This window comes from Aotus nancymaae, unplaced genomic scaffold (genome assembly GCF_030222135.1).
Source record: "Aotus nancymaae isolate 86718 unplaced genomic scaffold, 86718_ANA_hifiasm-v0.15.2.pri h1tg000108l, whole genome shotgun sequence".
In the NCBI taxonomy this organism is placed as follows: domain Eukaryota; kingdom Metazoa; phylum Chordata; class Mammalia; order Primates; family Aotidae; genus Aotus; species Aotus nancymaae.
In genome coordinates this window covers 28565366-28590025 of record NW_026988523.1, presented here as the reverse complement: position 1 = coordinate 28590025, position 24660 = coordinate 28565366, and the positions used below count along the sequence as shown (strand labels likewise).

Here is a 24660-nt window from a genome sequence, read left to right as displayed (position 1 = left end):
GCCCTCAGTCCCCAGGCGCAAGCTGACTAGGGTGGTTGGGACCGTTAGCTCTCCAGGCTGGCAGGCTCCGGGGCGGTACTCCATAGGCGGCCGGGATGGAGACGATGCGAGCGCAGAGGCTGCAGCCTGGTGTGGGCACCAGCGGGAGGGGCACTCTCCGAGCGCTGCGGCCCGGAGTGACTGGGGCCGCGGCTGCCGCCGCCACACCCCCTGCGGGCCCCCCGCCTGCCCCGCCGCCTCCCGCACCGCCCCCGCCGCCGCTGCTCCTGTCTGGGGCCCCGGGACTGCCCCTGCCCCCCGGCGCTGCCGGGAGCCCGGCAGTGCTGCGAGAGGCCGTGGAGGCCGTGGTGAGGAGCTTCGCCAAGCACACGCAGGGCTATGGCCGAGGTGAGTCTGCGAGTCTGGCCTCCTGCGCGACACCCTCTGTAAGGGAGCCTTGCTCCCACAGTCCTCCGGATCGCTTTTCCTGGCATGGAGCCCTCACATGCATTTCCTTTTGGGGAGTTTCCTTCTGGGCTACGCACACGCACAGACGCACACACTCATACACACGTTTAAGCCTCCTGCCTCCTCCCCGTTACTGAGTTATTAATATATTCTCCAGGGACCCTTTTCCAGACACAATCCGCTTTTCTTCTTAAGCTTTTCTCCTTTAGAAATGGAATTCCTCCTCTAGCGTAATACCTTAACATCTCTCTGCCTTTGAGAACCAGTCCCCATTGTGTGGGGTCCTGTCTTTTATTTCAGATCCAGTTTCTCGTCCACACCCTCTCAATCTTTCCTCTGTCATCTCTGCAGTTCTTGGACTCCCCTGTTAATTTGCTTCAGCTCCTTAACCTTGACTTTTAAATTCTTTACTTACTTCACTCTGAAATTTCAGTGCAACTGCACATTTACTGGGGAATTCGGTAGTGCCTTTGCAAGTCACTCATAATAATTGTGCATTTAAATCCGGACCTCTACCATTGATTCCACAGCAGCCTCCTGTGGCTTAGTACCTTACTTTGGTATCTTTTTTAGTATGGAGACTCACAACTCCGGCCTTGCTGTCTGGCTCTGTTTTCCTGGCCCTTGCCCAGGAACTGAGGATAAATCCCAGGCCTTGGCTCTTTCAATGTTAAATTCTGTGGAAATGCGCCAGGTTAGAAACTATTTGGGTTAGAAATCTTCGTCTTAAAGATGTCTAATTTCTGGAAAGAGGGATGTGAGGGTTTTGTCGTTTTTGTTTAACTAGTGTAGTTTCCTGTCTGAGTTTGAGTTACAGATTTATAGTGTAAGTAATAAGGAACATATAGTGAAGAGTATAGAATACAGAATTTAAGCCTGGAATTTATAAGACGTCCCTCCTGGCCGGGCGCGGTGGCTCATGCCTGTAATCCCAGCACTTTGGGAGGCCGAGGCGGGCGGATCACGAGGTCAAGAGATCGAAACCATCCTGGCCAACATGGTGAAACCCCCTCTACTAAAAACACAATAATTAGCTTGGTGGCACGCGCCTGTAGTCCCAGCTACTCGGGAGGCTGAGGCAGGAGAATTGCTTGAATCTGGGAGGCAGAGGTTGCAGTAAGCCGAGATCGTGCCACTGCACTCTAGCCTGGCGCCTGGTGACAGAGCAAGACTGTCTCAAAAAAAAAAAAAAAAAAAAAAGAGACATTCCTCCCGTCTGCTTGGCCAGGTCCTGCTTGACCTGGAAGTGACTATATCTTTAATTTTCTAGTTTAACAATATAGAGAAAAGTTACAGAGCTTTTCTGTAGATTTTCTTTTTTTAAGAAAGTTTAGTGAAAAGAGCACACACAGGCTTTGGAGATCTTTGTCACTTACCAGCTAAACTTTTGGGGAATGGTCTTAACCTCACTGAGCTTCAGTTTCCTCAAGGGTTACAATATGGATTAACTGAGACATTGCAACTGACATATAATGGGTACCTAAAAATGATTATTATCTCAAATTTGTTGGTTCATCATTCCTTAAGTAGAACATGCTTCATTTTTTCCCACTCTTAAATCCTGATAATGTAAACCCAAAAATCCTGTGAAAACAGATTTTTAGAGCCATTTTGCTGTATGTGCCTAATGATTCATTTATCATCAATTTCTCTTTGTTCTTCATACAATTTGAACTCCAACTATAGGGCAGGCACTCTGTCAGGTGCTGGGGATGCAAATCGATGAATCCAAAACTCATGAGGAAATACTGTTATTTTTCCAATGTAATCCCTGGATTTAACAAGGCTGTGTGATGGAACTGCTATTGGCTACTATCCTACTACTTGAAGTCTCTAAGTCAAGATCAAGGGAAGGTTTTTGCCTCTGGGCACAGGAGGAGCCCCTAGTAGTCACACTGAATCTGAAGGCTTCCATAGGCATTTATTAACATTATAGAGGAGTACACCCTTTTTCTTGTCTGTGTTACCTGGAGAGCCTCTGCTTTGGCTCCTAAACTGGGCATCCTGTAAAAACTTTCATTTCCTTAGCAAGGATGAGGGAACAAGGGGATTGTGCTGACAAAAGGCAATTAGTCAGGCTTTAGACTCTGTGGTGGTTTTCTTTCCTATCTCCTCATCCTCCCATCGCAGTCTTTCTCATTATTCTTGAGTTTCTCATTTCCAGTCTGGGTGTCCAGCCAGTACTTTAGGAGAGTCTGGCAGATAGTTCAGCTTCAGGCAAGCAGAATCTCTGCCCATTTGGCTCAGAAGTTCTTCACCACATGGAATCACTTATTCTGCTTCAATTCTTAGGCAGAGCTGCCACTGGCATGTACTCACGTACCCTTGTGACTGATGGCATGGTATTTGGGGGAATGGCTGTATTCCCCTGAATACAATTTACTTGGCCTCTGACTAGACAGTTCATTCCTTCATCCAGCAATGCGTTACCACATCACCTTCAATTAACATCCTTCATCTGCTTCCTGAATGCTCCAAACTCAACTTTTCCAGTCAGTGTTTAGATCTACCTTCACTCATGTGGGGATATCAGTATTTATTTATTTATTTAAAAACACTTTTCTGACCTTTATCTGCCTCCCTCACCCACTTACCCAAGATACACACATAGCTCAGTATTCTGTAGGATCTTAATAAGTTCGTAGTGCATGGGATTTGGAATCAGAGGACCCAGCCCTGCCAAATAGTTGGCTGTGTGATCTTGGAGACGTTGCTTAATCTTTGTATGCCTCATCTGTTCTCTCCATTCATTTAACAAATATTTACTGATCACCAGATGCAGTGGTGGACAAGGCAGATACTTAGTCCCTATCTTGATGGAGGTCACAGTCCACTTTACCGAGCATGTGTGAGGATTAATGGTGTAATAAAGCAGGCTAGCCCAATACAAAGAGGATTGACTTTGGAGCCAAACAAACATTGTTTCTAAATCCAATTCTGCCATTTCTGGCCTGTTCATTAACTTGCTTACTTTTTGTAAAATGGGTATTATAGTACTTATCCTGATAGTTTTGTGTGGATTAAATGAGATAACAAATAGAAAGCATGCAGCAGGTGGTACTCAGTGTGGTTGCTATTATTGTGCATTTGGAAATGTTTTGGAAACTAAATGATAGGTATTGTTCTGCATTACCATTTACTTTGCCCTCTTTTTTCTATGGCATATAGTCTCTTTCTCATGTTTGACATCTGGCAATCTAAACTGGCAGGATTGAGTAACTCACTTTCCTTGCTCTGTAACCGCTACATTTCCTTCTTCAAACCTGTTGTTTTAGAATTATTGCTATCCTTTTATGTTACAATATGGCTGCATGATTGGAGATTTTGCCCTGCTATTCCACTATGTTGAACAAGTAAATCTTGTGTAGTATTTTCTGTTTAGTTGTTCCTTTTCCTCAGAATCACGGACAGCTTCTTTTCTGTAAGTGACTGGAGTTAAATGGGTTGGGCTGAATAGTTCCAATTTTTGGAAATGCTGGATTAGTCCCTTATAATAGTTTCCTGTGGTGGCTGTAACAAATTATCACAACTTTAGTGGCTTAAACCAACAGAAATTTATTCTCTCACAGTTCTGAAGGCCAGAAATCCAAAATCAGTATTACTAGGCCAAAATCAAGGTGTTGGCAGGGCTGTGCTCCCTCAAGAAGCTGTAGGGGAGAATCCGTTCCTTGTCTCTTCTAGCTTCTGGTGGCTGCTGACATTGGTTTTTTACTTGATTTATTACTGTATCACTATAATCTCTGCCTCTGTGATTCCTCCTCTTCTGTGTTTTGTCAAATATGTCTCCTTTTTTTTTTAAGAGATGGGATCTTGCTGTGTTGCCCAGGCTGTACTGCAGTGGTGCAATCATAGCTCACTGCAGCCTGGAACTGCTGGGCTCCAGTGATCCTCCTGCCTCAGCCTCCCAAGTAGCTAGGAATGCAGGTGCATGTCACCACACCTGATTGATTTTGTAAAAACATTTGTAAAGACAAGATCCCACGATGTTGCCCAGGGTGGTCTTGAACTCCTGGCCTCAAGTGATCCTCCTGCTTTGGCCTCCCAAAGTGCTGGAATTATAGGCATGAGTCAATGTGCCCAGCCTGCCTCCCTAGGGCCCACCTATATAATCTAGGTAATTTCCCCATCTCAAATCATTTAAACCCATCTGCAAAGTCTTTGCCAGATAAAGTGACATTCACAGGTTCCAAGGATTAGGATATGGACATTTTGGCAGGTGGCATTATTCAGTCTACCAGAGTCCCCTCTCAAAGTCACTGTTAACTTTGCAGTCTCTCCTTCCAAAGAGACTGTGCACTGTGGGCTATTTAGGGGCAGATGTACCTTCTAAAGATTGAAATAGGAAATAGATGAAATACTTCTAACCAACTTCCCTATCTTCCATAATAATGTGAATAGGGTCAGTCTTTCTCATGATCCTGTATGATCAAAGAGAACCTTTTTATAACCTCTTAATTTCATTATCGCTTTATTCCTGCTCCCCTACCACAAAGTTATATTTATTCTTTCTTTTTCTTTTAGTTTTGTTAATTACCTTCCTGACAAAGTTGTATTTATCTTTATGATATAAAAATTTTACTTTAGTTTGATATATTGTTTTAATATTTTTATCCTGGCCAGGCACGATGGCTTATGCCTGTAATCCCAACACTTTGGGAGGCCAACACAGGAGGACTGCTTGAACTTTAGGGTTTGAAACCAGTCTGGGCAACATAATGAGACCCTATTTCTACAGAAAAATTTTTTTAATTATCCAGGCATGGTGGTGTGCGTCTTGTAGTCCCAGCCACTTGGGGAGCTGAGGTGGGAGGATCACTTGAACCCAGGAAGTCAAGGCTACAGTGAGCAGTGATTGTGCCACTGCATTCTAGCGTCGGCCGTAGAGCAAGACCTTGCCTCAAAAAATAAATGTTTTTAGGCAGGTGCGGTGGCTTATGCCTATAATCCCATGACTTTGGGAGGCCGAGGTGGGAGGATCACCTGAAGTCAGGAGTTCAAGGCCAGCCTGGCCAACGTGGCGAAACCCCATCTCTACTAAAAATATAAAAATTAGCTGGGTGTGGTGGTGTGCGCCTGTAATCCCAGCTACTTGGGAGGCTGAGGCAGGAGAATTGTTTGAACCTGGGAGGCGGAGTTTGCCGTGAGCTGAGATCATGGCACTGCACTTCAGCCTGGGTGACAGAGCGAGACTTTGTCTCAAAAAAAAAAAAAGTTTTTATTTTGGCTGAAAAGGATCACTACTTATCATTCCACTTAGACTTTCATATATTTTATCTCCTAAAAGCAAAAACTAAATTATTCTCTTTTTTGTTATTCAACAGCAGGGTATAAGCACTGAAATGTTCCTATCTTGGTCTTTCTTGTGAGGGATTTTGAGAAAACAATTGTCAAATGTGTATATCTCAGCCATCCCTACCCTTCCACCTAAATGTTCTTTAGCCATCCTTATGTAAACCATTATATCCATGGCTCCTCACTGAAAATATGATAAAAGAAAGAGTGGGCACTCCACACATACACATGCACAAATACTCATAGGCACACACTCACATAATTTTACTTAACTTTTTTAGGAAGCTTGTGAACCCCCGTGAAGCTCAGCTATGGACTGGACCTTGGAGCCCGGGTTAAGATTCCCAAATTGGAAAGAATATTAGCCCCAGGATATCTAGATTCATGCCCCAACTCTGCCATAGCTATGTGACCTCAAAGAAGTTTTCTATCCTTCCTTAGCTTACACCGGACTAGATGATCTCTAAAGTTCCTTCCAGCTCTAAAAATGAATGAGTCTAGAAGCATTTTCAAATGCAGATCACAATTGCTTTTTTCTTGACCACTTTACCCAATTATCATTTCATATTCACATTTGTAAAATAAGACTCCCCACGTCCCTTGGCTTTTAGTAATCATTAAAAAATGGTTCTCTAGTCTGTGTCAAGAAGTGTTTAACTGGATAGAGACTGAACACATCCTTTTAAATAGGACCTTTCCAATTATGGTGGTCTCCTCCTCTTCCTCTTTATTCCAGTATTCTCCCTGTTGTTTGCATGTCAGGAGAGCTGTCACCCAGTGCATTGTGCTAAACTGTCTCAAAGAGGGAACTGGAGCTGAAAATATCTCGTGGAAAGAACAAAGATAGCAGAGCTTTCTGGTCAGTATTGACCTTTGAAGAGCCCTGCCAAAACCAAGGGTGGGAAAGAGTTTTCTTTTCATGCTGGATCTTTTTTTTAATTTTTAAATTTAAATTAAAAAAAAATTTTTTTTTTGCCCTTGACAGAGCCTCAGGAGGTCTTGATGACATGTGTTCTCATGCTGTCTTTTAATAGAAGAATGAGCATTCTTAGAAGTCAGTTAAATATATGTTATTAAAAAGAGTTTATCCTGCTTCTCAGACTCAGGCTAATACATGAGTGTTTGTTTAGTCACAGATCAGGCAAGATCATTTGTTATTGGCCACTGATTTTAAATTCTTTCCTTGCTGGGTGTGGTTGCTCATGCCTGTAATCCCAGCACTTTGGGAGGCCGAGGCAGGTGAATCATCTAAGGTCAGGAGTCCGTGACCAGCCTGACCAATATGGTGAAACCCTGTCTCTACTAAAAATATGAAAATTAGCTGGGTTTGGCAGTGTGTGCCTGTAATCCCAGCTGCTCGGGAGGCTGAGGCAGGAGAATTGCTTGAACCCAGGGGGTGGAGGTTGCAGCGAGCTGAGATTGTGCCATTGCACTCCAGCCTTGGCAACAGAGCAAAACTCCATCTCTAAAATAAAATAAAATAAATTCCTTGCTTGCAGGAACTGTGTGTTATTCTTTGCCTGCCCAATGCTTAGAATAATGGCATGTACCTATTAAGTGCTCAAATTTTTGCATGTGTATATGACAGCCATGAAAATGTGCATTTCAGATCGCCTGCTGCAGGGAGCATAAGTAACAGCCTCAGCTACTGCCCACTCTGGGCCATCCATAACCACATTTGCACCACAAAGTTGCACATTTGCGTCCATAATCATATTTGCAGGAACTATGCTTCCTGTAGGTGCTCCCAGTCAATGACTGAGCACATCCCGGGTATTAACACAGGCGGATGCTGGTGAGATGTGGGATTCCTTTGGCACGAGGACTTCTCACTGGCTTAGCCAAATCCTTTTTAAAACTGTGCTATAATCTGAGACTGTCATATCTAGACCTCATTCTTTCCCTCTCTTCCACAGTTGTCAGAGCTTTGCTGTGCTTGGAAGGCTCTCCCTGTCATCTCCTACTTCCTCCCCAAAAAATATCTTGCAATTGCCTATCTCATCTTGGTGTCTTCTTGGCAGATCTGAATTAAGGAAATATGAAATAATGAATGAGCCTTTATTACGATTAAGAGTAGGGGAGGAGAGGCCAGGCATGATAGCTCACGCCTGTAATCCCAGCACATTAGGAGGCCAAGGTGGAGGAGGAGCACTTTGGGAGGCCACTTGAACTCAAAAGTTTGAGACCAGACTGGGCAACATAGTGAAACACTGTCTCAACAAAAAATACAAAAATTAGCCTGGTGTGGTGGCATGTGCCTGTGGTCCCAGCTAGTCAGAAGCTAAGGTTGGAGAATCACTTGGGCCTGGGATGTGGAGGTTGCAGTGAGCTGAGATCACTCCGCTGCACTCCAGCCTGGGCAACAGAGTGAGATCCTGTTTCAAAAAAAAAAAGGCCGGACACAGTGGCTCACGCCTGTAATCCCAGCACTTTGGGAGGCTGAGATGAGCGGATCAAGAGGTCAGGAGATCAAGACCATCCTGACTAACACTGTGAAACCCCACCTCTACTAAAAATACAAAAATAAAATTAGCCAAACATGGTGGCGCATGCCTGTAGTCCCAGCTACTTGGGAGGCTGAGGCAGGAGAATCCCTTGAACCCAGGAGGCGGAGGTTGCAATGAGCTGAGATCGTGCCACTGCACTACAGCCTGAGTGACAGAGCAAGACTCTGTCTCAAAAAAAAACAAAAAGGGAGGCCGGGCGCGGTGGCTCAAGCCTGTAATCCCAGCACTTTGGGAGGCCGAGGCGGGTGGATCACGAGATCGAGAGATCGAGACCATCCTGGTCAACATTGTGAAACCCTGTCTCTACTAATACAAAAAAAAAAATTAGCTGGGCATGGTGGCGCGTGCCTGTAATCAGAGCTACTCAGGAGGCTGAGGCAGGAGAATTGCCTGAACCTAGGAGGCGGAGGTTGCGGTGAGCCGAGATCACGCCATTGCACTCCAGCCTGGGTAACGAGAGTGAAACTCCGTCTCAAAAAAAAAAAAAAAAAAAAAAGGGAGAGTGGTCACTGTGTTTCAGGATATTGGAGAGTATGTGTGATAATGATAATTTATTATTATGAGGCTTTAGCTAAAACTATTTGAAATGTTTGAAACCTTAGAGTCAATGTGATCCTTTCTAAAAGCAAACTGATCTCATCCCTCCTTTTTTTTTTTTTTTTTTGAGGCAGAGTCTTGCTCTGTTGCCCAGGCTGGAGTAGCGCAATCTTGACTCACTGTAACCTCCACCTCCTGGGTTCAAGTGATTCTCCTGTCTCAGCCGCCCAAGTAGCTGGGATTACAGGCATGTGCCATCACGCCCAGCTAATTTTTGTATTTTTAGTAGAAATGGGGTTTCTCCAGCCTGGGTAACAAAAGCAAAACTCCGTCTCAAAAAAAAAAAAAAGAAATGGGGTTTCTCTGTGTTGGCCAGGCTGGTCTTGAACTCCTGATCTCAGGTGATCTGCCCATCTCGGCCTCCCAAAGTCCTAGGATTACAGATGTGAGCCACTATGCCCCGCCTCTTTTTTAAAAGTTATTTTTCCTTGGAGCTGAGTTCAGAAGAATCCCCCCTTCTTTTTAAAGTCCTCCAATTGCTTCCTATTGCTCTAGGATAAAGCCAATACTCAATTCTAACATGGCCTAAAAGGCCCTACTTGGTCTGGTCCCTGCCTCTTCTTGCAACCTCATCTTGCATTACCCTTCCCCTCACTCACTCTTTCATAGCCACAGTGATCAAGCCCCTTTATTCATCATGTTCCCTGCTGTCACCAGCCTTTGTACATGCTGCTCCTTATGCCCAGAACACTGTCCTCTCATCTCTTGCCTAGTGAATTCCTAGTCATACCTGAACTTAGATATTGCCTCCTCAGGGCAGCTTTCTTTGACCTTCTTAACTAGGTCAGATACTTCGACATCCATCACTCCTTTATAGAACTTGATCACAGCCGCAATTTTACATTTGTTTGAGATTTGGTTAATATCTCTTTCCCTCTCTACACTGTTGGCTACATAAGGAAAACGTAGGAGATGAGAGGAAGTGTTCTAGAATACAGTGTCAGGTCTGGAGTTTGATTTTAGCCTGCTTACAACTAATAAATTAGCCACTTATTGTTTCATGGATGCTGGCACAAGTCAAGAGACTTCAAGATCAGAGACAAAGGACTTTATTATTCATAGCACAGCAAGTAGCATGAGCATCATGTCTTTATTAGTCCTCCTTGCCTCCTCCCAAGTCCAACGCAGAGGGCTAAGGTAGATACTTGCATAGGCCATGGGTTGCTTCACAGCAGAGGAACACTTATAGAACCTGCAGCTTGTGGAACTTGCCGTTTTATAACAAGCTGAAGCAAGCTTGTTCTTTATTTGAGTGAAGACAGTACCTCATCCCTCAAGATTTCTTGCTACAAGCAGAGTCCTGAAAAATAGCCCAAGTAAAGAGCAGTCAGGGTTTCGCAATCTTGGTGTACCTAGCAAGATGTGAAGGAGCATGAGAAACGCAGGGAGGCCTGCTTCTTTTTAAAGTCCTCCAACTGCTTCCCATTGCATTGCTTCCCATCCCAGCATATAGTTCCTCCAAAAATCATTTATACCCAGGTAAAGCCTCAAAAGAGAAATTTTCTCTCTAACCTCCATGCCCTGGCTTCTGTTACTCATAGTATATACATAGTACTGTAGGGTGAAAAAGGAATCTGGCAATGGATGTGCTCACTAGAAGCCCAGGCTTGAGAATGGTTATAAGGGCTATATTTCCTTAAGCCAGCAGTATTGCATGAAAGAATACTCACTGGAACCAAGAGTGCTCGAGTTTGAATACTCAAACTGCTACTTTCTAGCTGGTATAACCTTGGGCAAGCTATTTAACCTCTCTATACCTCATTTCCCTCATCTGTAAAATAGGGATAGTAGGCCGGGTGCGGTGGTTCACGCCTATAATCCCAGCACTTTGGGAGGCCAAAGTGGGTAGAGCACGAGGTCAGGAGTTCGAGACCAGCCTGGCCAACATGGTAAAACCCCATCTCTACTAAAAATACAAAAATTAGCTGGCCGTGGTGGTGCACGCCTGTAATCCCAGCTACTCAGGAGGCTGAGGCAGGAGAATTACTTGAACCCAGGAGGCAGAGGTTGCAATAAGCCGAGATTGCACTACTGCACTCCAACTTGGGCAATAGAGCAAGACTTCATCTCAAAAAAAAAGAAAAAAAATAGGGATAGTAAAAATATCTGCTTCATAAAGTTGCTGTGATTGATTAAACATGTAAAGCAGTTACAGAAATGCCTGACATACAGTAAGTGTTCAATACATGTTAGCTCTTATCGTGGTCGTGGTGGTTATCATCCTGGGCCAGCTAACCAACTGTGGAATAATCTACTTGTATTTCATCAGGCAGTGATAATGGTCTGCTGACACTGGGAACTCTGCCTCCAAAATTTAGGTTATTCTAGGACCAAGTTAAAATGTGAACTATTCAGATTGGAGGTGGTAGTGAAAAAATATTTAAATAAAATAAAATGTGAACTAGAAAAGTGGTGAAGGAGGGTAGGCATACTCTGGTCTTCCTAGGCAAATTAACTTAATCACAGTCTAGGTTTATTAATTTAAATGCTTTTAAATAGTGATAGGTAGGGAGCTAAGAGGCAGACTCTTAATGTAGGTACAGATTACAGGTACTGTATTGAAGTGTAGCACCACTTAGAGGTGTTCTCATTGCTGAACTTAACTACTTCTCTTTTGTAGTGAATGTGGTGGAGGCACTTCAGGAATTCTGGCAGATGAAGCAATCCCGTGGGGCTGACTTGAAGAATGGGGCTCTAGTGGTTTATGAGATGGTTCCCTCCAACAGCCCTCCTTATGTCTGTTACGTCACCCTGCCTGGGGGAAGTTGCTTTGGGAGTTTCCAGGTAAGAGTTGTAAGGTGACAGTAGCAAAGGTAAATGCTTAGATGTTAGTAAGGGCTTTCTCCACCACTCTGGCCATTAAACTGCCTGAAATCATATATTGGAGGACTTAAATCAATTCTGGGAAAATTATTCTGACAAGCGTCTGAGGCCCACTTGACCATAATGGAACCTCAGTACCATGCTTTCCTTCCAAAAACTCAAACCCATTTTGAATTTGAGCAGTTATGAATATGCCCTTGTTCAGTATATCAGACTACCAGCATCCAACCCATACTCTGATCTGGCTTCAGTTATTGCATTCCAACTTTCTTCCATGTCTTATTGAGGATATAGAACAGTAGTATTCCTTGCATCCAGTGCTTTTTCATAGGCAGTTACTAAAGAAAGCAGTGTTGGAGTTCTCTAAGAGGTCAAATCGGAGGTACTATGTGTGGTGGAAACAGTACTCATCTAAGAGTTAGGAGATCCAAATTCCCATTCTTCTGAATGTCAATGGGGCAAATCTGTGGGCCTCACTTTTCCCATCTAACATGAAGGAGATAGGTTAGATTATTTCTAAAGTCTTTTCTATACTAACATTCTACAATTATATGAAATACCTATGATGATGAAAAGAATGGTTGCCATTATGAGGTAATGAGAAATTATGGACTAGTATGAATATTCTCATCAAAGATCAATTTTTTACATTGCAGACAGGGAAGCAGCCTTCAGAAATGTCAATTTAAAAGTCTGAAATGGGGTCAGGTGTGGTGGCTCATGCCTATAATCCCAACACTTTGGGAGGCCGAAGCGGGTGGATCACAAGGTCAGCAGTTCGAGACCAGCTTGGCTAAGATGGTGAAACCCTGTCTCTACTTTAAAAAAAAAAAAAAAAAAAAAAAAAAAAATTAGCCGGACTGGGTGGCAGGCACCTGCAATCCCAGCTACTCAGGAGGCTGAGGCAGGAGAATTGCTTGAACCCAGGAGGTGGAAGTTGCAGTGAGCCACTGCACTCTAACGTGGGCAACAGAACAAGACTCTGTCTCAAAAAAAAAAAAAGTCTGAAATGGAATTTAGAGCAAATAATAAACACCTTTGCTCTGTTTTCCATATGGTTTGTGTAACCCTTAGACAAGGTTAAAAGCCCTACTATGTGTCTCCATTGCACCTTGAACTTCCCCTATCATATCACTTATTACAACGTATCAATTGTTTGTCTCTCCTAGTGCACTATATTCCATGTAGGCAAAGACTGTGTCTGTCTTCTTTCACTACTATCTTTGAGTAATTAATTCTGTTAACAGTTTAAACGGGTATTTTTCACGTCCAGTGATTATATGCTGACTTAAGCAGTCTTCCTTGTTCTGCATTCAGTTTGGTATGAGCTACAGCCCTCTCTAGTTCCTTAATGACTTCAGGATGTTGAATCAAAATTATGTTTCCAAACATCCCAACCACTTTACAATAAAAACCTTGGAGACCGTGTTGAACACAACTGATTTATCCAAAAAGCATCCAAGTGTTTTCTGTCTCAAGTGTTTCCCTCCCACTGTTCCTTCCTCTCTCTCAGATACACAAATACACATATTCTCACTCTTTCTCCCCTGCCTAGTTTTGCCCCACAAAAGCTGAGGCCCGGAGAAGTGCTGCAAAGATTGCGCTAATGAATTCTGTGTTTAATGAACATCCTTCCCGAAGAATCACTGATGAGTTCATTGAGAAGAGTGTCTCTGAGGCCCTGGCATCTTTCAATGTAAGTTACGTGGAGCTGGAAGGAAGGAGAGTGGGGAATGGGAGAACTGGCTGGTTGGGAAGTTGTAAATTACTGTGAAATAGAGAATGAATTCTTGTTTTCTTTCTGGTCCACTTCTCTGTTCTTTTGGTCTGTTCTCCATCAGTCTATTGTGTCATGTGCTCCACATGTCTCAGTCTCTAATGCTATATCTGTTTATGTGTTTTTTGCTGTTTTGTCTCTTTTATTGTCTCTTTGGTATCTAGAAATCTTTAATTCCAGATTTATGGAATTGTAGAGCTAGTCCAAAATGAAAATTGAGGTTGAATTTTGCTTTTGCTAATTTTGGCTTAAGACTTTAGTTCCTGCTGTCCTTTTTTTATCAGACTGTTTTTATTGTCACTTGTCTCCTGCCTCCATTACTTCATCTTATTGATAAAGAACCTGTTTATAATAAAATGTCTTTTTTTTTTTATCTGTTTTAGGAACAAAGAGGATAATTTATTTACTCTCTTTATTTACAACTGTTCTTTCAAATGATGATGATAAGAAGAATCATAGTTAATCCTAATTGAGTATTTACCTTGTAGCAGGGACTCTTCTAGGGGATTTACATGTATTTTATCTCATTTGATCATCACAACAATCCTATGAGGTGTAAGTACTATTATTGCCCCTATTTTACAGATGAGGAGACTAAAAACACAGAAGTAAAGTATTGCTTAACATAATATAGCTAGTAAGTGGTCACACCAAGATTAGAACCCAAGTTGACTTAATATAGAGTTACATCTTAAAAATTAACACTGCCGGCCGGGCGAGGTGGCTTATGCCTGTAATCCCAGCACTTTGGGAGGCCAAGGCGGGTGGATCATGAGGTCAGGAGTTCAAGACTAGGCTGGCCAAGATGGTGAAACCCCTGTCTCTACTAAAAACACATAAAAATAACTCGGGAGGTAGAGTTGCAGTGAGCCGAGATCATGCCACTGCACTCCAGCCTGGGCCACAGAGCGAGACTCCATCTCAAAAAAAGAAAAAAAGAATTAACACTGACATCTTCCATCCTTTCCACAAATTCACTGATAGTCAAACCAAGTATCTGTTCTATTTGCATTTAATTACATGTAGATGTAATTACAGGCCAGGCAGGGTGGCTCATACCTGTAATCCCAGCACTCTGTGAGGCTAAGGTGGGTGGATCACCTCAGCCTAGCCAACATGGTGAAACCCCGTCTCTACTAAAAATACAAAAGTTAGCCGGGCATGGTGCTGGGCACCTGTAATCCCAGCTACTCGGGAGGCTGAGGCAAAAGAACTGCTTGAACCGGGAGGCAGAGGTTGCAGCGAGCCAAGATCGTGCCATTGCACTCCAGCCTGAGCAACAGAGTAAGACTCTGCCTCAAAAAAAAAAAAAAAAAAAAAAAAGTAATCACATATACTAAATTACTTCAGTTATCTGCTTTGTGGATTAGTTGTTGAACACTTTATCAAAAGTTGGTTTCCCTCTGTTATTTAGGACCCAGCCGTTTTTCTCCCATTATTCTTTGCCCCAATCAACAGCATCTGCAGGGAATAAAAACATTTTTATATTAATCCAAACCAAATAAAAAAAGAAAAAGCCAACTAAAATTTTTTGGAAAGTATATTGGCTACTTTTAGGTCACCTAATGGTATTATAAAATGAATCAGGGCCAGGCGCGATGGCTCATGCTTGTAATCCCAGCACATTGGGAGGCAGATGCAAGCAGATTGCTTGAGGTCAGGAGTTTGAGACCAGCCTAGCCAACATGGCAAAACCCCGTCTCTACTAACAATACAAAAATTGGCTGGGCACGGTGACTCATGCCTATAATCACAGCACTTTGGGAGGCCGAGGTGGGTGGATCACTTGATGTCAGGAGTTCGAAACCAGCCTGACCAACATGGTAAAACCCCGTCTCTTCTAAAAGTACAAAAATTAGTTGGGCATGGTGGTGCACGCCTGTAGTCCCAGCTACTCAGGAGGCTGAGATGGGAGAATTGCATGAACCTGGGAAGCAGAGGTTGCAGTGAGCCTAAATTGTGCCACTGCACTCCAGTCTGGGCGACAGAGCAAGACTCAGTCTCGAAAAAAAAAAAAAAAAAGAAAAAATACAAAAATTAGCCAGGCGTTGTGGCACATTCGTGGTGTAATGCCAGCTATTCAGGGGGCTGAAGCATGAGAATTGCTTGAACCTGGGCGACAGAGGTTGCAGTGAGCTGAGATCATGCCATTGCACTCCAGCATGGGTAACAAAGTGGGACTCTGTCTCAAAAAAAAAAAAAAAGCAAAAAAAGACAGTGGATTATGGAAAGTAGGATATGCAGTATTTATATGATCATGGGCTCTAAATTCATTGTTGACCGGGCGCAGTGGCTCACGCCTGTAATCCCAGCACCTTAGTAGGCTAAGGTGGGCGGATCGCTTGAGGTCGGGAGTTCAAGACCAGCCTGGCCAACATGGGGAAATCCCGTCTCTACTAAAAATACAAAAATTAGCCCAATGTGGTGGCAGGCGGCTGTAATCTCAGCTACTCAGGAGGCTGAGGCAGGGGAGTTGCTTGAACCTGGAGGCAGAGGTTGCAGTGAGCCAAGATTGCGCCATTGCACTCCCGCCTGCATGACAAGAGCAAAACTCCATCTCAATAAATAAATAAATAAACAAATTCATTGTTATTGAAATTCCGGTTCTAGGCCGGGTGTGGTGGCTCACACCTGTAATCCTAGCACTTTGGGGGCTGAGGCGGGCAGATTACTTGAGCTCAGGAGTTGGAGACCGGTCTGGGCAACATGGCGAAACTCCATCTCTACAAAAAACACAATTAGCTGGGCATGGCGGCATGCACCTGTAGTCCCAGCTACTTGGGGGTCTGAGGCAAGAGTATCTCTTGAGACCAGGAGGTCAAGCCTGCAGTGAGCCAAGATTGTGCTACTACATTCCAGCCTGGGTGACAAAGTAAGACCCTGTTTCAAAAAAAAAAAAAAAAAAGAAATTATGGTTCCTGGCTGAGCGCAGTGGCTCATGCCTGTAATCCCAGCACTATGGGAGGCTGAGGTGGGTGGATCACTAGGTCAGGAGTTCGAGACCAGCCTGGCCAATATGGTAAAACCTCGTCTCTACTAAAAAATACAAAAATTAGCCAGGTGTGGTAGTGCACACCTTGTAGTCCCAGCTACTTGGGAAGCTGAGGCAGAAAAATCACTTGAACCCAGGAGGCAGAGGTTGCAGTGAACTGAGATTGCACCCTGCACTCCAACCTGGGCAGCATAGTGAGACTTCATCTCAAAAAAAAAAAAAAAAAGGTTCTGTAGTTGTCCATTGGGATCTGTGTGGGATTGGTTCCAGGACCTCCCAGGGATACCTAAACCCAAGGATGCTCAAGTCCTTCATATAAAATAGCACAGTACAGCCTGGGCAACATAAGGGGACTCCATCTTTACAAAAATAAAATAATTAGCTAGGTATGGAGGCACTTCACTGTGATCCCAGCTACTTGGGAGGCTGAGGCGGGAGGATCACTTGATCCCGGGGAGGTCGAGGCTGCAGTGAGCCATGACTGCACCACTGTACTCCAGCCAGTGTGACAGACAGAACAAGACAGTCTCAAAAAAAAAAAGTACAATATTTGCATATAACCTATGCACATCCTCCAGAATGAATGCTTTAAATCATCTCTAGATTAGTTATAATACCTAATACAATGTAAATGCTGGGCCAGGTACGGTGGCTCACACCTGTAATCCCAGCACTTTGGGAGGCTGAGGCGGGTGGATCACCTGAGGTCGGGGGTTCAGGACCAGCCTGGCCAACATGGTGAAACCCATCTCTACGAAAAATACAAAAAGTGGCCCGGTGTGGTGGCTCATGCCTGTAATCCAAGCACTTTTGGAGGCCGAGGCGGGTGGATCATGAGGTCAGGAGTTCAAGATCAACCTGACCAATACGGTGAAACCCCGTCTTTACTAAAAATAAAAAATTAGCCAGGCTAATTTGGGAGGCTGAGGCAGGAGAATTGCTTGAGCCCAAGAGACGGAGGTTGCAGTGAGCTGAGATCACGCCACTGCCCTCCAGCCTGGGCGACAGAGCAAGACTCCATCTCAAAAAAAAAAAAAATTAGCTGAGCAGGGTGGTGCATGCCTATAATCCTAGCTACTCGGGAGGCTGAGGCAGGAGAGTTGCTTGAACCCAGGAGGCATAGGTTGCAGTGAGCTGAGATCACACCACTGCACTCCAGCCTGGGCGACAGAGTGACAGAGTGAGACTCCATCTCAAAAACAAACAAATAAATAAATTTTTATTTTAACTTAAATTTTATTTAACTCTCAAAACAATCCTTTAAGGTAGCTCTATGATTATCCCCATCTTACAGATGAGGAAACTGCAGAACAGAGAGGTTAAATGACTTTACCAAGCCCACGCTATTTGTAGGAGCTTCACTCCATGCTCTTAACTTCTATGCTGTATTGGCCTTTATACACATTAGGCTTGAATGCAGAGCAGTGTGTCTTACTTCTAACCCTGCAGGGTTACATAACTAATAGAAGACACAATAGGCAAATGTCCAGAAGACCACACTGGTACCCAGAATTTCTCACAGTACACCAGATTTAAGAAACTCATGGGGCGGGCGCGGTGGCTCACGCCTGTAATCCCAGCACTTTGGGAGGCCGAGGCGGGTGGATAACGAGGTCAAGAGATCGAGACCATCCCGGTTAACATGGTGAAACCCCGTCTCTACTAAAAATACAAAAAAATTAGCTGGGCACGGTGGCTCGTGCCTGTAATCCCAGCTACTCAGGAGGCTGAGGCAGGAGAATTGCCTGAACCCAGGAGGCGGAGGTTGCTGTGAGCCGAGATCGCGCCACTGTACTCCAGCCTGGGTAACAAGAGCGAAACTCCGTCTCAAAAAAAAAAAGAAACTCAGTACAAGAATATAAAATATTTCATTAATAATGTTTATACTGCCTACAGTTGAAAAATGATATTTGAATATATTGGGTTAAATAAAATACATTATTAAAATTAATTTTAATTAATAAAATTAATTTTACCTCTTTTATTTGAGACAGTCTCGCTCTGTCATCCAGGCTGGAGTACAGTGGCCCTATCTCTGTAATCTCTGCCTCCCAGGTTCAAGCGATTCTCCTGCCTAAGCCTCCTGAGTAGCCGAGATTTACAGCACCCACCCCCACGCCTGGCTAATTTTTATATTTTTAGTAGAGATGGGGGTTTCACCATGTTGACCAGGCTGGTCTCGAACTCCTGACCTCAAGTGATCCGCCCACCTTGGTCTCCCACGGTGCTGAGATTACAGGCGTGAGCCACTGCACCCAGACTTACCTCTTTTTTTTTTTTTTAATCTTTACCTCTTTATTTTTACTTTATGTGGCAGAGATAACATTTTAAGTTAAATATGTGGCTTGCATTTTTTTTTTTTTTGAGACTGAGTCTCTCTCTTGTTGCCGAGGCTGGAGTGCAATGGCACGATCTCAGCTCACTGCAACCTCCGCCTTCCAGGTTCAAGCAATTCTCCTACCTCAGTCTCCCGAGTAGCTGGAACTACAGGCATGAGCCACCATGCCCGGCTAATTTTTGTATTTTTTAGTAGAGATGGGGTTTATCCATGTTGCTCAGGCTGGTCTCGAACTCCCAACCTCAGGTCATCCATTCGCCTCAGCCTCCCAAAGTGCTGGGATTACAGGCGTGAGCCACTGTGCCCGGCCGCTTGCATTATATTTCTCTTGGACAATGCTACTGAAGATGATAATCCTGGTTGAAAATCTATTTGTCTTTTCTGTTCTTCTACTACCAGGGCAACAGGGAGGAAGCTGACAACCCAAATACAGGGATTGGTGCCTTCCGATTCATGCTGGAATCCAACAAGGGCAAATCAATGTTGGAGTTCCAGGTACTTTCCCATGTACTTCCTGGCTCTAATAACATGGTCAGCCTGCTACTATAATATATAATGCCTCCTACCTCCTACTAATTCCTAAGTCTTCCATACTGGAAAGGAAAGAAAGTTGTTACACCATTTTTCAAATCCTGGCAGGGCGCGGTGGCTCACACCTGTAATCCCAGCATGTTGGGAGGCCGAGGTGGGTGGATCAGTTGAAGCCAGGAGTTTGAGACCAGACTGGCCAACATGGCAAAGCTCCAGCTCTACTTAAAATACAAAAATTAGCTGGGTATGATGGCATATGCCTGCAGTCCCAGCTACTTGGGAGGCTGACGCAGAATTGCCTGAACCCAGGAAGCAGAGGTTGCAGTGAGCTGAGATTGCACCACTACATTCCAGCCTGGGTGACAGAGCAAGTCTTTGTCTCAAATAGATAAGTAAATAAATAAATAAATAAATATTTTCCTTTCCCCAAAGGCATGTCAGAGTTAGTGATGAGAGATGCTTCTACAAATCCATATTCTAAAAGATTTCCCATGTAATTCTGATGCAACCTCACAATATAAAATCACTGTCCTCGTACTTCCTATCCTCTTTCCCCAGGAGCTAATGACAGTTTTTCAACTGCTACACTGGAATGGCAGCCTTAAGGCCATGAGGGAAAGACAATGCTCTCGGCAGGTAAGACAGTTTATGAGTGGGGGCGAATGAGGGAAGCAGAATCTATCAGCTGACTCTTTTGAGGTGGTTATTATGTTACAAATAAGGTCTATTGTGACCTATGGTTGAGAATATTGAAAGCCTTACCTAAGTACCCTCTTCATTCCTATCATCTTTCCTGTTTAAATCTTAGCTATGATTGTCTATCTCGCTTTTCCCACTAGGAAGTTTCCTTTAAGAATCTCCTTGAAGGACTCAGGTGCTGACCTCAGTTAGGTCTCTACAGCTAAGAGTTCCTAGTCCCAGTTGGGTCAGTGTGGTATGTTATGAACCTTTACCTTCTCAATGTTGTTCACATTCCCCTCCCCTACTAGGAGGTGTTGGCTCATTATTCACACCGAGCCCTGGATGATGATATTCGCCACCAAATGGCCTTGGACTGGGTGAGCCGGGAGCAGAGTGTGCCAGGGGCACTGTCTAGAGAGCTGGCCTCCACTGAGCGGGAGCTGGATGAAGCTCGACTGGCAGGCAAGGAGCTGCGCTTCCACAAGGAGAAGAAAGATATTCTCATGCTGGCTGCTGGGCAGTTGGGCAATATGCATTCTTCCAACTGCTAGGCATCCACCCACATACTTGCCACCCTTTCCACGGCCTTTTTTGTATGTCTCCTTTCTAAGATTTAGGATGATTTTTTGTACATACTTTCTCAATTTTATACTTAAAAAAAAAAAAAATATATATATATATATATGTATAAATTCTACACCTAGATTCCTATTTGCTAAGAGATCCCTTTTCTTACTTCCAGTTTTTAGATGCAGTTTTATTTGCAACATCTTTACTCCACTTTACAAGAAAGAGCAGGTTGTCTTTGAAGCTTTGTTAGCTCTTAAACTTCCAAATTAACTCTGTAGTCATTTCCGTAGCACTAAAAGATTAACTCCGTGTTCATGTCTCTTTCTTTTCAAATATCAGGATAAGGATTATATGCCCCATCCTTACTCTCATTCTGCTTCCTCTTGGGCTCAAACAGGGTATGAGTATGAAGATTTTGCCTTTAGTTCTCGAACCGAACCTGTGTGGTGTCCCTTTCCTCCCACCACTACCTTATTCCTTCTCTGCCTCCAAATGCCGCTTTGTTTTGAGGCTTCCCTACCTTATTATTCTGAAGGAAGAAGAGATCTTGCTTCTGAAACCATTCCTAAGAAACTGCCCAGGGACAAGGTAAATTACAAACAATTCATGGGCGTTTACTCTCTAAGTTGCTTCTAGGGCATATGTATACCATACTAGTAGTCTAGATTTCTGGATATACTCTACAGTAAGATGGGGGTTTTGTTTGAAACTGATTATCTTTCAGTATTTCTTCTGCACAACTCCCCTCCTCACCCAGCTTAGTTAAACCCTGTGTTTAGACCTTCCTGCCTGCAGATATTAGTAGAAGGTAAAACATATTTCCATATTTCCCTTCACCCAACATTTTATTTTTTGGAAGCGTTATCAGTCCTATTTGGTTAGTGAGGCCCATGTTCCCCATATTCCCGCTAAGTTGCTGCTGTTTATTACCTTAGATTCTCATTTGTTTTCTCTCTTTTCTTTCCTCTTGTTCTACATGAACATGAGTTCATCAGAAAAATTAAATGAGACTTTAGTATTTTGGCACTTCCTAATTGATACCTTGGGAGGCTGCAGGAAGGGAAAGAGAATCAATGATCAGCTATTTGTGTGGGTTTTTTTTTTTTCTGGATACAGAGTCTTGCACTGTTACCCAGGCTGGAGTGCAATGGCATGATCTCAGCTCACTGTAACCTCCACCTCCCTGGTTCAAGTGATTCTCCTGCCTCAGCCGCCCAAGTAGCCGGGATTACAGGTACATGCCACCATGCCCCGGCTACATTTTGTATTTTTAGTAGAGACAGGGTTTCACCATGTTGGCCAGGCTGGTCTTGAACTCCTGACATCAGGTAATCCACCTGCCTTGGCCTCCCAAAGTGCTGGGATTACAGGCGTGAGCCACCGTGCCCGGCCTATTTGTGTCTTTAATACCATTCTTCCCCACCTCTCTCCTGGGTGACATAAGAGAGAAACAAACTGGAGTAGAGCAGCTAAAGTAGTCTCCTTTGGGAGAATTTTTTGGAGGTCTCTAATATACATTTCCCCCGTTTCTGTCATCTCTTTTATACTATATTATTGTTCCATGTAATTTCGAAACGGAGCGTGGGAAGTTTAGTTTTCCTGCAATTGGACTTTCCACTTAAACAATTATACAGACTTTGCTTTTAGAAACAGATTAGGTTCCAAACAGAAAGTTCAAGTGTAACAACAACAAAAAGAAATAGATTAGGAACTAGGCCATAATTTGCTCTTTTGGATTTGATAGAGGCAAGATGAAAGGCAACTTCTTGCTTTTGAAATCATGTTGGTGACGAGTACTATGGGATTAGAGGTAAGGAATCCAGCTACAATTTTATTGGGGCTTGAAACAGGCTTCCTCGAATTCTCCAGGCCTCATCATTTTTTTTTTTTTCTTACCAATCAGAAGAGAGCTAGAGTTCTGAAGTCCCATCATTGTATTCCATGAAACACACGTTGGGTTGGACTAAAGGTAAAAACCGCTAGACATACCAGGTGTGTGTGTTTGTATTGATATTTATAACCTGCACTCATCAACGCTCGTTTCTCCTGTGCTCCTTTCTCTGAGAAGAAGTGCAGGTTAAGCGCTGTGAGTTTTGGGAAGAATTGCCCTTGTACTTCCTGGATTTATTATTTTCCTCAAATACCAACCAGCAAGATCCCCAAACAGCTTGAGAAAAATTGTTTCCTGATCTGTCCACTTTTGGTGTCAAAGATTTTACTCGTCTTCTTAGTACATTCTATGTATTTTATATGTATAATTTTATACAATTAAAAATAGATTTTTGTCTAGTGAGCCAGACTGACTCTTTCTTGAGACGTATATATCAGAGAAGTTCTAAAACATCCCTGTCCTTTTACATATATAATAAATAAGAATTTGTATTAGCATTTTTGGGGTGGTAGAAATGATTGTACAGCTGGGGAAAGGTAGCCTGCCTCCCTTTCTCCAGACATTTAACCTGGACTTTGTCCTTGGCCCTTTCTCCTCAAGCTCTACCCACTCTACTGGCAATCTCATCCACTATGGTGACTTCAATTCCACTATACATATGACTCTCAAATCTATTTCTTCTTCCCCAACCTATTTTGAGCTTTTACATCTATTTTCCGCATACTAGACATGGCCACCTGAATATGACAAAAGCCCTTTGAAACATATCCAGAATAAAATCTATTTCTCCATACTCATTCCTCTTTGACTCTCTAGATCTATTATTAGAATTATTATCTACCCTGTTACGTAAGCCACACACCTCAGACCCACCCTCAACTCTTCTCTACCCTGATCTAATCAACCACTGTTGAGTCTGCCTCCTAATCTCCTTTTTTTCCACTCTGCCCTCTAATCTCCTTATATATATATATATATATATATTTTTTTTTTTTTTTTTTTGAGACGAGTTTTGCTTTTCTCGCCCAGGCTGTAGTGCAATGGTGTAATCTCAGCTCACTACAACCTCTACCTCCCGGGTTCAAGCAATTCTCTTGCCTCAGCCTCCCTAGTAGCTGGGATTACAGGCACCCAACACCACACCAGGCAAATTTTTGTATTTTTAGCAGAGATGGGGTTTCACAATGTTGGCCAGGCTGCTCTCAAACTCCTGACCTCAGGTGATCCGCCCACCTTGACCTCCCAAAGTGCTGGGATTACAGGTGTGAGCCACTGTGCCTGGCCTACCTCCTGATATGTTTTGTCCATATTTACTGCCTTAGTTTAGATTCGGTCTTTTCTCATCTCCAGACTGGATCACTACTATAGCTTCCCAGCTGGTTTTCACCTCTGATCTTAACATCCTCCATACTACTGTTGTTTATCTTTTTTCTTCATTTTTTGTAATTCTTACTACTGTCGTATTTATTTATAAAATACTTATGACTGTGACACTCCCTTGCTTAAGCCATCACTTAGCTATCTAGCTAACTTTACCTTTAGCAGCATTTCCCAAAGTGGTTTTTTTTTTTTTTTTTGAGACAGGGTCTCACTCTAATGGCCAGGTCAGAATGCAGTGGCATGATTTTGGCTCACTGCAACTTGCCTCCCAGGCTCAAGGGATCCTCCCACCCTAACCTTCAGAGTAGCTGGGACTACTGTGCACACACCACCACACCCAACTAATTTTTTTCTTTTTGTAGAGATGGAGTCTTGCTATGTTGCCCAGCCTGGTCTTGAACTCCTGAACTCAAGCTATTCACCCACCCTGGCCTCCCAAAGTGCTGGCATTACAGACGTGAGCTACAATGCCCAGCCTACCATTTCCCAGTTTTATATGTGTTCTGAGATTATTTTAGATGACAGATGGGCAGTTTTTGTTTTTGTTTTTGAGATGGAGTCTCGCTGTGTAGCCCAGGTAGAGTGCGGTGGCATGATCTTGGCTCTGCAACCTCCGCTTTCTGGGTCCCAGTTCAAGCAATTCTCCTACCTCAGCCTCCCAAGTAGCTGGGATTACAGTCAAGAGCCACCATGCCCAGCTAGTTTTTGTATTTTTCAGTAGAGACGGGGTTTCACCATATTGGCCAGTCTGGTCTTGAACTGCTGACCTCATGATCCACCTGCTTTGGGATCCCAGAGTGCTGGGATTACAGGTGTGAGCCACTGCGCCTGCCC

At 43.6% G+C, this 24660-nt stretch overlaps 1 protein-coding gene across 1 annotated transcript; it reads left to right on the top strand.

The window, feature by feature from the left end:
- The first annotated feature begins 80 nt into the window (after window positions 1-80).
- LIX1L (limb and CNS expressed 1 like) lies at window positions 81-22848 on the top strand. The gene is made up of 6 exons (XM_012471956.2): window positions 81-387; window positions 11464-11627; window positions 13222-13362; window positions 19173-19268; window positions 19863-19940; window positions 20294-22848. Exons 1-6 carry the CDS (start codon window positions 96-98, stop codon window positions 20534-20536), a joined length of 1014 nt encoding a protein of 337 aa, XP_012327379.1. The 5' UTR covers window positions 81-95; the 3' UTR covers window positions 20537-22848.
- The last annotated feature ends 1812 nt before the right edge of the window (window positions 22849-24660 follow it).